The sequence below is a fragment of the Branchiostoma lanceolatum genome, chromosome 17 (genome assembly GCF_035083965.1).
Source record: "Branchiostoma lanceolatum isolate klBraLanc5 chromosome 17, klBraLanc5.hap2, whole genome shotgun sequence".
Lineage (NCBI taxonomy): Eukaryota > Metazoa > Chordata > Leptocardii > Amphioxiformes > Branchiostomatidae > Branchiostoma > Branchiostoma lanceolatum.
Window position 1 is genome coordinate 4,563,236 of NC_089738.1, and position 16,013 is coordinate 4,579,248.

At 40.5% G+C, this 16,013-nt stretch overlaps 1 protein-coding gene across 1 annotated transcript; it reads left to right on the forward strand.

The window, feature by feature from the left end:
• Window positions 1-2,085: 2,085 nt before the first annotated feature.
• On the forward strand, window positions 2,086-12,724 carry LOC136423057 (collagen alpha-1(XXI) chain-like). The gene is made up of 7 exons (XM_066411057.1): window positions 2,086-2,219; window positions 2,415-2,503; window positions 6,180-6,307; window positions 6,597-6,752; window positions 7,257-7,334; window positions 10,685-10,850; window positions 11,374-12,724. Exons 2-7 carry the CDS (start codon window positions 2,428-2,430, stop codon window positions 11,385-11,387), a joined length of 618 nt encoding a protein of 205 aa, XP_066267154.1. The 5' UTR covers window positions 2,086-2,219; window positions 2,415-2,427; the 3' UTR covers window positions 11,388-12,724.
• Window positions 12,725-16,013: the final 3,289 nt, after the last annotated feature.

Sequence of the window (16,013 nt, forward strand, 5' to 3'; positions counted from 1 at the left end):
CCTGTCTAGGTTATCTAGGAGGAATTTCCCGAGGGAGGCTTTCTGTCTGACTAACATTCCTAACATTCTTATTGTCTTAATATGCCTATGGACACATGCCTGTACAATTCCTAGAATAGTTGCGATCTGCACACAATACTATATCATTTGGTTCGCCCCTGAGGCGTCGCCAAAAACAGGAAATATTGTCTTCGGTCATCCAGTGACCCGCGAACGTCGGCCGAGCTCCGAAAAATCGCCCGAAGCCCGCGGAATCGCCAGGATGTCGGTCGTACTTGGGCCGAAAATCCCCATTTGGACCTGGCCGACAAGTCGGCCGAGCTAAATTGTTGATTTGTGACGGGGGCTTAAGGAAAACAGCCGGTTCTCATTTAGGAACACACCAGACGTCTGCCTGAAGTTCTTTCTGCTCCCGCGCGATTCTTAACAATAAGGACAGATCCAAATGTCTAATAATATAGGGGTGCTTTGAAATATTACATTAACCATAAAAACAGCTACGGCAAAATGACGTGCATCATCACGGGCATATCTGCAGACGACGTGCCAAATTACACGCCGATACAACTAAGGGAACAATGAATTTTAGCTGCGAACATGTAAAACGAAGTAACTACAATACTCCTGCAGGAGGTATACCTTCTTTCACAGAGTAGAAATACATTGTACTTATGCCTACATATCCCCATGCGCATGTATATGTATTGTTGGGTGAGAGGGGGGGGGGGTAGCACAGTGTATAGTAGTAAGAGATTCAATCATGTTAACTTTCGACAATTGCAGAACATCTTTATGACAAACAGAACATAGTAGTTGGTACAGTGGAGTCCGACTGTCGTCCTGGTCATTTTACGCGCATCTAGAAAATAGACAAATCAGGCAAGGCATTTGCAGGGCTTATGATGAACTTCGGATATGAGATAGACTCGTGTAAACCAGAATACAACTATTTGTCATCAACAAACATCCATTAAAACTAACCTTTCCACTGTCGCCATGGCAATGCTTTTTCATTGCACTCTTGTTGACAGTTTTTTCAAAACTTAATATTTCTTGCTTGTTGTTGTACAACATACATGGTGGTGCCATCATATTTCCCATTGACTATGAAATTCAATGAAAGAATTCTTGATATGATTTTTTTGGGCCATGTGGATGACGTCATCACGTTTTATTGCCCATGATATTATATTTTTCCTAAGAGAAAATATTGCAATGAAACTATTTTGCCATGCACATAATGACCAAAGCTACAAACACACGTTCGCACACCGTGGTGTCTACTAATTGTCTGTAGTTACAAAAAAAATAATGTCTTATTTTCTATCTTAATTTACTACTGAGAAAATAAAGGAAAGTCAATGACCTCCTAAAAGGATAAATTGATCAATACGAATCACGGATGTAATTTCAATGATACCATCTATGAAACGTCGCCTTGTGTTTTGTTCGTTCGAGGCAAAGTTTTCAAAACATTCCAAAATCAATCATTACCGACGTAGCGGTGTCATTTTTTAATCGAAATAGACGCGAACCTCCTTCAATGATATCATAAATGTGGTTTTATACTGACGTACCATTATCTTCGGTAGAAATATAGAAATATGCCGACAAAGTAACGCGTTGTTTTTACGGTGTTTTTACCAGTTTTCTGCTTCAAACATCGGAGATGAAAACATGCTGGGCCACCAGATGTGAACGAGATACTGAACCTAATTGTAAATACAGAAATCAATTGCACATATCGCTACCAGACACCACTTTTGTTCCTTTAGTCGTTTTTGTAGCATTTCTTACAACCTTGAGTGATGCTCACTGTTTGTTACACTTACACTGGTGATCATTTTGCGGTATTTTGTAGGAAATGCATCCAGTTGGTACGAGACAGTCGCAAAACCCCTCTGATCAAAGCAAAACAGATCAATGTGCGTAGGTGGCTGTTTACTGACAACAGAGAGTGCCCGATGTGACAGGCACGAGTGGAGACCAGTCGAGATCTTACCATTGCCACGAGTACGGACATGGCGAATGTGGATGTCACTGATTGGTGGGTAAACAGTCTCGCCACACATGTACCAATGGTAGCAGCGCAGTGTTACTGCTACATAACGATCCATACCTGACACGCTGGCGTATTTCAACGTCTTCTCCTGACGATTTCACATCACCGACCCTGAAGTACCATCTTCTTCACGACATCCTTGAATACACGACATACGGTAAGAAATATTCACACGCGTACTGAACAACAACATTTACATCGTAGTCCCCATTCTCATTGTATACCTGCTTTATTTCATCTTGATAGGCCCAAGTTCTGCACGGACAATCATATACACAAAGGTTTTATTTACTCATTTTATATCTTTTTTGGCTTCGTTTGATCATTGACAAATGTTTTTATGTTCTCACAGCAAAGTAAGAATCATGAAGTGGACTGTGTTGGTCTCGGTGGTCTCGGTTCTTCTGCTGTCCACCTCCATCGGTGGAACAAATGCGCAAGGTAAGTGTAGATATAAAAGATTTCTGTGTGTAGCATGAACTGTTTCACGGCCCAAAGTCGCCCCATTGCGCTAAGAGTATTGACCCCCAAGGGATCATCCACGGAGCCGCTCAAAAATAAACATGGCAGAGCGCGGGACAAGCCATCAACGACTTATAAAGCTACGCTGAGGTCCAGACAGGAACCGTCGAATAATCAGCCACGGAGACACCCATGAGAACTACGGTAAGAATCACCTGGAATACAGCTATCACGCAGCCAAGAAACAGCCAAGACAGCTAATCAAGAACTACTCAGAAATCATCCAGAATGCCGTCCAAGTAGTTCCCCGGTGCCACCCGGAGAGCCGCCAAGAAATCGGCCAGGAAGCCGCCCAGGGGCCGTGCCGTGCACGAATCGACTGTCCCACCACCCAGGAATCGGTCTGGGATCCGCCCAGGAATCGGCCAGGGAGCCGCCCAGGGGCCGTGCCGTGCACGAATCGACTGTCCCACCACCCAGGAATCGGTCAGGGATCCGCCCAGGAATCGGTCAGGAAGCCGCCCAGGGGCCGTGCCGTGCACGAATCGACTGTCTCACCACCCAGGAATCGGTCTGGGATCCGCCCAGGAATCGGCCAGGGAGCCGCCCAGGGGCCGTACCGTGCAAGAATCGATTGTCCCACCACCCAGGAATCGGTCAGGGATCCGCCCAGGAATCGGCCAGGAAGCCGCCCAGGGGCCGTGCCGTGCACGAATCGACTGTCCAACCACCCAGGAATCGGTCAGGGAGCCGCCCAGGGGCCGTACCGAGCAAGAATCGATTGTCCCACCACCCAGGAATCGGTCAGGGATCCACCCAGGAATCGGCCAGGAAGCCGCCCAGGAATCGTCAAGGGAGCCGTCCAGGGTAGCCTCCTGTGCAGGCCTCCTATAACGCGCGGCATATATATTGGGGGGTAACAAATAGATGCCGTGAGCTAATCGTGAGAGCACCGGGAGGTACCCCCACCCCCCGTACCCGGCAGTCCACCGGGACAAATTTGTGACCCCCGACGGGCACCAGCGCAATTGGGACCGAAGCATAAATCGCTGAATCATCGCCCTGTAGAGGGGCCTAGCCTGCGAATCGCGCTCCTAGTGGCCAGCCGGCCTGTAACCGCCATCCCCCTCTTGGGCTGGGGGTCAGTAACCTCCGGCCGAGAGCTTGTGTAAATACAGGCTATAGAGGGGCCCAAATGTGGACTAACGGATTCAGCTTTCTAGCACTAGCACTAACACATAACAACGGTGCTGTCACTTGGCACTTACCCAACTTTTATATCCAAGATTTGTCCAAGTGATATCTGCACGTTACTGGTCCTGTGTTTTGGGCAAAATTCGCTTGGTAATTTTCCTGTTCCTTCCCATTCCAATATGGAAAATGTATTGTCAACCTTCCATTGAAATATAAAGAAAACACGGTAGTTATGCAAAACATAACATGTAACGTTACATAGTGTTCTGAAAGCGTTGATGACGGAACGAAACGTAACTTGTTTTGCGCTCTGCGGCTATCTTTCCTTTCCATCAATTCTATTTACGTACACGTAAAATGGTCTTAAACTTTCACAGGTTTTATGGACTAAAATGGGATAAGACCTTGTTCCTTTCCTCAAAATGCATAGAATATTACAAATAATTTCGAAGCGTCTGATTTGCATTTTAACAAAGCAGACAGACAGAGGGACAGACGGACAGACAGACAGACAAACAGCTTGTAATGTTCATTTTTGAGGAATACATGCGTAAGTTTTCCCTTATGCCTAATCCCATGAAGATATAACAGCTATTTTGTGAGCCAACATAAAATTTTCCATGCCTCATGCAACTAACGAATGCTCCGTCCCCAAACAAAACCATGAGCACAGAAAAACAACGTAACGACAGTGAGTGCTATAAAGCATAGCCACCATGCGTCCTTTTTTGTCCAGCTATGGCAGTAATTAAGATGGTTTGGTCATCATAATGGTTTACGTCACTAACGCTCCATGTCCTTGGATGTCATTCTGTAACTTTTCTACCTGCATGGCCACAAGACCGCGATAGAACGCCCTGGTTTCATTATCTTGTTTTATTGTTGATTATGCGTGCTTCATATGTGTAATATTCTATATGCTTATCTCTGCATTGAAAATGATATTATTGGTTTGTATATTTTTATTATTACGTGTATGTTGTATCTTGTTTGTTACGGGGGAGGGGCAAGTAGAGGTGAGAGATCACCTGTATTTTAATTCTTTTTATTAGTTTTCAAAATAACAAAGAAATGATCCAATAAGAAACATGGCACATAATAACTTTATTGCACAACAATTGTGCAAGGTACAAAGTATGGCATTCACTGGTACATAGATAACATTCTATTGGGCTAACCAATCTATCTAATACAATATCATGTGGTAGTCTATCTTATACAATATGGTGAAGTAGTCTATCTTATACAATATGGTGGTGAAGTAGTCTATTTTATACAATATGGTGTAGTAGTATGGGATGACAATGGGATCTTACAATCATTGCAGGAGTTTCTTACGTCTAGAAATTCTTTGATATATTTCCCAATGTATACCATGCATGGGTTTTCACATGTTATTATGTACTTAAATTTGCTGTTAAAGTCCATTGAGATAAATCCTGGTAAATCCGGCGATAGCATTGAGTATAGTGACATATACAAAATGAATGAAACACATGAGAAACCACAAAACTGATACATAAAATCAGGAAACAATAATATAAGATCACAAATAGTTAATGAGAACCTATACATTTGGGTAATCTAATACATAATGACAAGAAAGATTTATGTTGAAAGGACGGTATATAGTTTTCCCCACTTTCCCAGGTGTTTTTGAGTCTTATCAAATCGAGAGAACCTGTTTGTCTCTCCCTAGCCTGCGTTTTTGTAAATGGAAGAGTTTGATAAATGAATAGATAGATAAATACATAGTTACCAGCATAAGACAGAACTAACGTGTGGAATCGATATTACAGAGAGCATTGCGGATTTCGGCTCTTGTTTACGTAAAAGTCAACGCATTGATGTTTGGTGCCGGATACGTACCTTCACATGACGCCAAATGATGGCAAAGGAGTCCGGGAGATAGAAAAACAACACACATACATAAACGCAGACGCAGTCACACCCACCCACAAACACACCCACAAACACACACCCCCACACACACATACACACACACACACACACACACACACACACACACACACACACACACACACACACACACACACACAAACACAGTCACACAGTCACACACACAAACACAGTCACACAGACACACACACAAACACAGTCACACAGACACACACACAAATACACACACACACACACACATACATACATGCAGGCACAAGCCCCCTACCCACCCACCCCCCCCCAACCCACACATGCAAAGACACATACACACACATATATACACACACACACAAGCACACACACACACACACAAACACACACACAAACACACAGACATATGCACAGACACAAACACACACACATACATACACTCACATACAAACACACACACACATACATACACACACATACACACACACACACACATGCACACTGAAACACGTAATACCTTTGTGCATTGACATTTCATTTCATGTACTTTCTTCTTTGTGAACCTTAGCTCAACCTTGTTCCGTTGACACCGTATTTGTGGTCGACCGTTCCTCAAGCATACGAGGCACTGGGTTCAATCTCGCCAAGGGGTACATCGACGAATTTGCCGGATGCTTCAATGGCCAGGACATCGGGGTGAGTTCTTTAATCTAAATCTTTATATATGTTCGGCACCCCTTCCCTAAGCCTTACTACTCCTCTGTTTGGCATTGAAGGTAGAAAAACACAATTATTGCAAAACAATTCAATATTGGCGGCCATTTTGAATCGTGTCCCCGCAGCGAGAACGCGTAAACGCGCGTGAGCCCACACTAAAACGAGGTCGGTCAAGGATTGTACAGTTTTCTGGAAAAAGAAGTCGCAAGTTTTAAACACGACAGGATAAAGAATTGACGCATATGATAGGTTTTGTCATCTTTTATAGGTTGGAGCTATTCCATACGACTGCGTGCCGAGGACAAGCTTTCCTCTCGGAGACTTCACCGTTTCCGACTACAGTTTAATGTACAAGATCTACGATATGCAGTACACCGGGGGTACCACCCGAACTGCTCTGGCGATTAGTTACATGAAGAATACGGTATGAGTGCAACTTCTGGTAACGCGTTAAACTATAAAAGCTATGGTTATTAGCGTAATACACAAACAAACACACACACACACGCACACACATACAAAAACGCAAACACACACAGTCACACACACACACACACACACACACACACACACACACACACACACACACACACACACACACACACACACACACATCGTTCCCCATGTTTTATATGTCTTGGCAAACACATCAGATCAAATGGAAAATTTGAATTTTCAATGATAAAGCAAGATCCAAGATATTCTGCAAAGTTATGAATGTATCTTTTTTTTCAATTTCCTCATCTAATTTTCTCTCGAATTTTTTATGCCCTCATATTTTCAATTCTTATGAAACCATGAATATTTCCTGAATAAGACCTTACGATGTTTTAACAGAGAAATAACAATGTGGATGCCTGCCTTACCTGTTGCATTTTATCTACACTCACTTCTGATAGAATGTTTGTTTGTTTGTTTGTTTGTTTAGGCTAATTTTCGTGACGGGGTACACCGGGTAGCGGTCATCATCACAGATGGGTACACTGAAGGCAGCATGAGCGAACTGGTACGGAGTAGGGGTGGGTACCGGTACGGTGTACCGGTACCGGTATTTCTTAATGGACCGGTCCAAAAAAAAACGGTCCGTAAAAAATCAGTGGGCCGACCTGAGACAAAGTGCAAACCTAAGAAATTATGTCGCCCCAGACATGACGTTTGGAGACGTTTACGCGTGTCTCGCTCTCCAAAATATGATGTACTGCGACACTACTATAATCAGGTACAGGTACAGGTCCGGACCTGGACCTGACCCTCTGGACCTGGACCGGACCTGAATTTTATGTACCGGTACCCACCCCTAGTACGGAGCATTATCTCAGTTACTTTCTTTTACAGAAGTCAAGAATATGTTACTTTAAAGCTTTGTACTAAGATTACCAATGAAGCAAAAACATGTGGTTGCATTGAAATTTGACAACAGATGATGATTTGATGATAGACTATAGATATGTTTCACTTGTAAGACATTGAAAATAGTCCTAAATCGACCCCAAACAATGTAACATGCTTTTTCTCTTACAGAAAAGCACCTACAAACTCTATGTCCGTTCATGTCTTGTTGACAACCTTTAATCTAATGACATTTAGAATACTAGTATTGTACGATGTATGTAACCTCAACAGAGGTGATAGTATCTTAATGCCTGAGATTTGATACTGGGCATTGTTAAATTGCAAGATCATCATTCTGAAATCTCTTTATTGTAGAACATATGACAAAGCAATAAGTCCCTGTCAAACATAGCCGACCATGGCTTCCAGACTGTGATTGGAAGTTAGTTGTAAGCAAGGTCATTTGTGGTTGGCAGCTGATCGGCGAAATGCCTACTACTCTGAAAGTCGTCCACGCCGGACAAATCTATTTATGTTTAGCCATACCTAGTATGGCTCAACATATTGTTTTTACTCATGTTTCTTCTCCTTCTTCTCCTGTCAAATCTTCAAATCGATTCATCTCTGTCATTTTTTGACCAAATGACCTGAAATTTGGTACAGAGGTAATGTAGGCAAAAACCAATGTACGTTCTTTTCCTTTTTTTGATATTGACCTTGAAAGTGATTTTATTGAGGTTTTTAGGCTATTTTTAGCATATCTTGGCCTCCTGCGCCCTGGTATTTCAACCAAATGACCTGAAATTTGCTGTATATGTGGCTTGAACAAATATTTAAAGGACTACATTCCCATTTTTGGCATACATATATTCAAAACGATTTATTTTGGGCTTTCTTGACAATATTTGCCACTTCTGTCAGGCCATGGAATCCAAAGCCTGCGCGGAAACGAGGCTCCGCGCAGGGGTTTCGCAATGGATGGCGGGTACCCGGAAGTGGTGCGCGCGGTATATTCAAATCGCGGAGCCTTTCGGTAGCGGAAAACGACACTTGATGTCGGAATCCGAAGTCTTGTGCGTTACTACTGGGTGGATACTACTTAGGATGTTATTGAATAGCCCCTTTTTGACAATATTTGCCACTTCTGTCACTTTCAATACTACATATGACCTACAGGTCATTGACCCCGAGTGCCTTGCACCTGGCCAAGCTGGAAGTTTGCTTACGAGGAGGAAAGACCGGACATAAACATTTAACGTGATTATCGGGAAAACACCATGTTCCGTTAAACTCAGTGGTTAAATTGCAGTTTAGGAAATTTTATAGCAGAAAACAAGTTAAATCAATGATTTTGTGAATGTTTATTCTAGCATTAGTTATTCCAGATATTTTCAAACTCCAAATTCTTCAACACAACACGGGAGATCGTTTCTCCTCAGACTGGCGCGACACTCCTGTCAAAATTGATTGATGATCTCTCTCTGAATGAATTCGGCAAAAAAGGAATGATTAGGGCAGTAGAGTCAGTCCCCGGTAAGGTCAATGATTCACCCGTTTGCGCTAGCTTGTAACGTTAAATCAAGGACATTATATAATGTCCTTGGTTAAATGAATGTACCCTCTGGTGGCCAAACTTCACTGACAAACTTTCTCCCTATTATCATCATTAGCTTGCGTTAGTCTGGTACTAGTGACTATTATGTGCCGAGAATGTTTATCTATCGCACGCCTTGGAAGGAAGTTCAACCATGATAAATGGTCGGCCGTTGCGAAAATTTGGAATCCCATGCTGTTGATTTTCGTGATTGAATCTGTAAGAAAATATATTTTCATGTCGTTCATGTTTTTTGGGACGGACGCCGGGACGGGGTGAATTTTTTCTATCATAACATTTTCGTCCCGTTAGTAATGCAAATCGAATCGTGTTGAACACGAGGCAAAACACTAAAAACGCGGGTCTTGTGGAGTGTTTTGGAGCGGGAAAATGCCGGATATTAGCGGTGCCGAACAGTGTACATCGTCGCGCGCGGGTGACGCTCCGTCAAAACAAATCCGCTGGTGGTCTAGCGCGGCCACCGAAAATAGGCAGAAACACACCGGAGGACTTAGCACCTTCGTTTATGGGGGCAATTGTGAAAATCTTTTGTTACAAATTGTTCGAACATTGAAACATTTGGATGGTTTGAAACTGTTCTAAATAAAGAGATTTTTGTGTAGTTACGTTCGAAATGTTTCCAACGTATGTGAAATAAGTTCAAACATGTTATAAGTTTCAATTCTAATTGTTTGAACACTTTAGAACTATTGTGACTTAGACATTCTTTTGATCAGAATAGTTCAAACATATTACAAATATTATATTAAAACCCTCTCGGTGACTTGGAATTGACTCAAATATGTTGTTTTTGGTCATTTCCTTCTTCTCCTGTCAAATCTTCATATGTATACTATGGAAAACTTCATTCTTCCCTGGGGTTGATCTTTTTTAATTCAATTTTGAACTGGGTTGATTATGCGCAAGAGTGTAATTTTCAGCGGATATTTTTCGACTGGTTTACATGGAAATGGCACGGAATATCCCATTCTTGCAAGGGGAGGATTCTTTAATTATTTCTTTCAATTTTGAGCTGGAATGATTATGAAAAAGTCCATTTGTTAGCAGAAGTGTATTTGTTAATCAATAAGTGGATATGGTTGTGGACTGGTCCATATTGTGTTGAGGTGCTACTGGCAGACTCAATTTTGGACTGGGTGATTCATTTTTTTAGTGCAAGTATTTTAGAATGGTCCATTGTTATTTTGGGAGAGTCCATTTTTTGCATGGCGAGGAGTATGGCTAAACATGCTGTATTTGCTCGCAAATGTTGCCTTTCTAGTTTTTGTATTTTTTTCTTGGGTGTCAGCAGAAAAGCAAGTTACTGTATTCCCAGTGCTGATTTTAGTTGGGAAGCGATCGGGAGCAATGTCGTGGGAAGGTCATGAATGTATGGCAAGGGCTAAGGCTGTCTGTTATTGTCTTTCTAGGTGGCAAAGGCTGACATGGCAAGGGACGCAGGGATTACCCTGTACGTCGTAGCCAATGGAGCCTTAGTGGACAACGCTGCGCTTGATGCCATCGCTGGTGGCCCTAACAATGTCTTCAGCATCGGCGCCCCCTGTGACCTCGCCACCCGTATTCTGGAGTTGTGCGGTGTGTATCTTTACACTTCTAAAGACAAGCAGTATCACATGTTAATATCATCTATCATCTCCCCACTGTGCTGTGGAACAAAGAAAACGTAGATCAGAGAGAAGTAATGATATTGTCTTTGATTTGATTTGATTTCTTTGCACATATTAAAATCAGTTTGTAGTACACAAAAAAATACACGTGCTGAGGGAAGGAAAAAAGCCACGATGGCTTATACAAGGTCTTCCCTCTAATTATAAATTAACAAAAAATAACATAAATCTAACAATTCATAACATAATTAGAGTAGCAAGTGATAACAATAACAATATGGCAACAAATCAGACAATAATGATAGTAACAAAATGCTGATAAAATATTAATTGGTTGCAGTTTCTTTTTAGCTAAATGTACCATTTTGAATGCAAGTTTATTGTAAAGGCTTTGAATTTGCTTTAGTATTTATACGCATGTTTCGAACTGAGCAAATATTGTAGGTTGATAAGACTAGCATTAATAAATGAAATCTATTCTCATTCCACAGGACCGCCAGTTTAAACGGCAACGATAGATGCTACATTCACTCGGACACACCATCTTATTCTCCGCGAGAGTGACTTTGAAACATTGTAGATCTCGTCGCTTTTAGATTCAAAGTGAGGACACCGGAGACTCAATGCTAAAGGCAAAAAATGATCTATTTCAAGATATTATTAGATGCACCACATTATCATAAAAACACATTATCATTGAATTACATATTACATAGAAAATACATTGTTCCATATCAACCTTTTGTAGAATAGAACTCCCCTAAGCTACTCCTACCGATGCATCGTTCAAATATTATTCTACTGCAAAATGGAATGATAAATGCCTAAAAGATGAGAGCCCATTTTCGAATGATGTTTGTCAAGAATGCACATTTCAGGTCATGTTATGATACAAGGGCACAGGAGGCCAACGCATTACTTTTTGGCCTGAATATAGCAAAGAAAGCACAAATCCATCATTCAAGAATGGTGTATGCAAATAATCCATACGTTTCTATTACCCATACATGGATGTTCCAAACATAACCCTGCTGCAAATGGCTGAAAATAGCCTAAAACCCAATATCAAACCATTTTAGGATGATATTTGTAAAAAATGCATATTTCAGGTCGTGTATTTATAATACAAGGGCACAGGAGGCCAGCGTATTACTTTTCGGCCTGAAAATAGCATAGAAAGCACAAATCTATCATTCAAGATTGGTGTATGAAAAATAAACACACATTAAATTAATTTTACCCATACATCTATGTTTGAAACATAGCCCCACAAACTAAAATTCTTAATGGCTGAAAATAGCTAGCCTTGAAATGATATCACACCATTTTAGGATAATGTTTGTAAAGATGCACCTTCCAGGTTATACACTTATAATGCCAGGACAAAGGAGGCTTAACTTGCCGTCCTTAAAACAGGAAGGGAACAAAAATATTTTATTTAAGAATGCTGTATGCAACAACAGCAGACGTTAAGTCATTTGGGTATATGTCCAATAAACATCCATACCATGTACCACTTTTCCGGATAATTGGTTTTAATACGAGGGCACGGAAGACCAAAGAACAAATTTTTGTTTGAAAATGGCAAAACCAACTAATTCAATAGGTTTGAAAACGTGTATCAAGGAAATATAAAAGGAAAAACTACCAAGACGTATTTGCCGACTTAACTTACCTTAACTTCACAACATTTCAGGTTACGTAACATCATATTTCACTATACCCCCTTATGCAGCGATCAGCTGTAACAGTTCCATATCAAAATGTTTGCAGACAGCACGAGAAATGTGGTGCATGGATAATGCTGGCTTTGAATAGGCAATAAAAGTTGAAGAAAATGTCGTGATTGTGTTTCATTTTTTACTATTATTTACGAACAAGTATTTTGTTTCTTTCCGGTGTAAAAGAGCATTTATCGTATGGATGAGTCTTGTTGAAAGTTGATTTAAAGTTCAAATAATTAAAGGGTGGAACGGCAAACCATGTCAAAACATTAACAGAAGGAGAAAAAGATCGTGAAGACATGTAACATTTCAGTCATATCTGTCTCTTTCACGATAAATACTACTAAGTAGTATATTTCCAAATGAAACGTAAAACTAGCGTTGGATTGTTGAGTAAGTCGGGAATCTTTCCAACACTTAAAAAATTATGATAGCGACCTTTTAGTATTTCCAAGCAGTGAGAGCTAATGTTAACTATTAAGGATTATTATGAATTGATGAAAGGTCATTTTCCAATGTGAAGTCAGTTTTGACTTGAGAATAAGTTTTTAGTTTATTGCAGATCCTTATTTCTTATCGCCAACCAGAGAGAAATGCATCCTTTAAACGTTCTTTGAATATATTACCAAAGTGTTTATCATCAACCGCAGGGTTGTAACCAAATATTTCGGAAACTATGCCTGCACAAAATATCTTGAACATTAACAATCAAGTCTAGCTCTTGTTCTACTGCAGTTTAATACGTGTTCTTAACACTCAATCATTGGGTAGGCTATGTAGTCTAAGCCAATATTTAATAAGTTGTGTTTGAGTGTCAATATGCAATGGAAACATTCCTAGTTCGCCTCTTATTGCGGCGTTTGGAGAACTCCTTGGGACACATAGTAGCATTTTGCAGTAGTTGAGAAAATTTGTTGATTTCAAGTCAGGTATCTCATAAAACGTTGTAGGTTGCTCTAATAAGATTTTTCGATTAGCTGACATTTTTGAGTTGTATAGAACATGTAACTTGTTATTGTACTTCTTGAAACGAACTAGAACAGGACGACTTGTTAACATATCAAATTTCTTCCCAGTACGGGCAACATTGAGAATAATATCACTTACATTAAATTTTGTTCATAACATTGGAGACAAAATGTTGCATACAGTTTCCCTAATGTTTTCACAAGGACATCCATGTACCCCATTTAGAATCAAATCCCTGCATCGAATATCAGTCCCTAGAATTATACTACAATAAAGTAAAATAGGTGTGTTTAAACAAATCCAATGAGAGGGTAATAGATGGGTTGTAGTTCGATGCCAATAGAGATTTACGTTTAAAGGATGCGCGGAGAGCTTTTAGTCGGATTTGTTTAGTGGCACGATTGAAAGATCCCGATGGGGTGATGTCTATACCTAGATATGTATAAGAGTCTGTAATGTTTATGGTCTGCCCTTGTACTTGGAAATGGGAGCGTTGATTTTTGTCTGCACGTCCTTTTATTGAAAAAGAAAATCATTTCAGTCTTATCCCTGTTGATGGAAAGCTTCCATAAGGAGCAGAAATCATCTAGTCTTTTAACACACTATTTTAAACCTGTTTCTGATTTCGGTAGAGCTACAAGATCGTCTGCCCAGAGCAGACTATTTATAGTAGTATCTTTCAAAACACGGCGTCACATAATCGTTTTCAGAATAGAATAGACTAGTTTAGTACCCATTGTATTGATTGTATTGTCATTCTTGCCATACATTGTGCCATGTACAATTGTCGAGCAATAAAGTTCATTCATTCATTCATAATGGTGAAGTCAATAAGGTTGGAAGATCATTAACGGAAAGATTAAAAAAAAAACGATTTAGGTTACAACCTGCTCCTTTCTTCAGAGAGGTAAGGTCGAAATAAGAATGGGTTTGATCTACATGTAGTTAAATTGTTCTTTATTCAACAGCCTATAAGTCCTCATCCGACCGTATCTATATGTGCCATGTCAACACTTTCATTGCTTGTGTACATGTCTATAACTTCAAAGAAATTTGTACTAATTTTGGCCCATTTTTGTAAATTTTATACTCTACGGTGTATGTGTGATGGGTCAAACAGAACCAAATACGTTTTGCCTTGTATATTACAGAAATGCTAGAAAATATACTATTCAATAACAGAAATGTATTACCATTGCTATCGTAGCAACAAGTTATTGCTGCGTAGAAAAATGAAATACCGACTATTTTTGAATAAATGTAGTATTTTAATGTAAAATGTGGCTTTTACTCAATTTCTAACTTTTAACAGTTCAGAATACACTTGATGGATTTATAAAGCAATGTTTATTCAGCAATCTCAAAAAGCGACCAACTGAAAACGATCCTGGATGTGTCTAGGTGGCAGACTATGTCACATAACTTACACGCAGATTCTCCTTTTTCTATTTTGAATTTCCTAATTCAATAACATGCTCATTCTATGAGTATGGTTTTAGGTCAGATCTATTGTTTTGTAAAATAATAAGGCACCAAAAGTGAAGTACCATCGATTTTTAGAACAAAATGTTGGTTCTCTGAATTTTTTGCACAACCTACTCACACCAGGACTTGTTTAACCAACCATGATAGATCATCAAAATGGTATGTGCATATATACTGAGTTCAAGAGAACCATTATTTTTAGTAAAACGTAATGGGGTCCTTTTGGATCCCATACGGTCAGATTCCTTGCAATAGTTTTAACCAAACGAACCAGAACGTGTACTCAGGTGAAAAAATTAAAGTGCGAACATATGTCCACATTCAATGCTGGATTGCTGCCACCCCTTGTTACCTTCGCCGAGAAGTATGGAGTGGGTCTGTATGTATGTCAAGAGCTTAACTCGAAAAAACTTTGATGGATATTCGTGATTTTTGGTAGGTAAGTAGCAGTTGTAAAACGAAGGTCAAGTTCGACAATGGTTTAACTGGCGTTTTCCTGCAGTGCTGCGATGCACTTTGTATGTTGGTTGTGTTTGTATGTACACAACATAACTTGAGGAACTGTTAATGGATCTGCATGATTTTTCGAACGGAGGTCACGTTTAAAGATGGACATTTTCCTGCGGTACTCAGTTAGTCACGTGTGGGGAAAGTATTCGAAGGTTTGCTGCGGGATGCCCTGCTACAGGACACTGAAAGAAGTCTCGCCCCGTCGAAACATGGCTTCATGGGGAAGAGGTCAACAGTCACTACACTGCTCTATATTATCCAAACGTGGCATGAAGATTTAAACAGTGATTCAAACCTGAATGTTCACGCAGTCTTTGTGGATTTCACCCGTGCGTTCGATACCATGGATCAACCATGGTCAGCTGCTAAGGTCGCTAGCTGACATGGGCATCCGGCGGAAACAATGGGCATGATAATCAGCGCTAGAAAGGAGACAAACATAC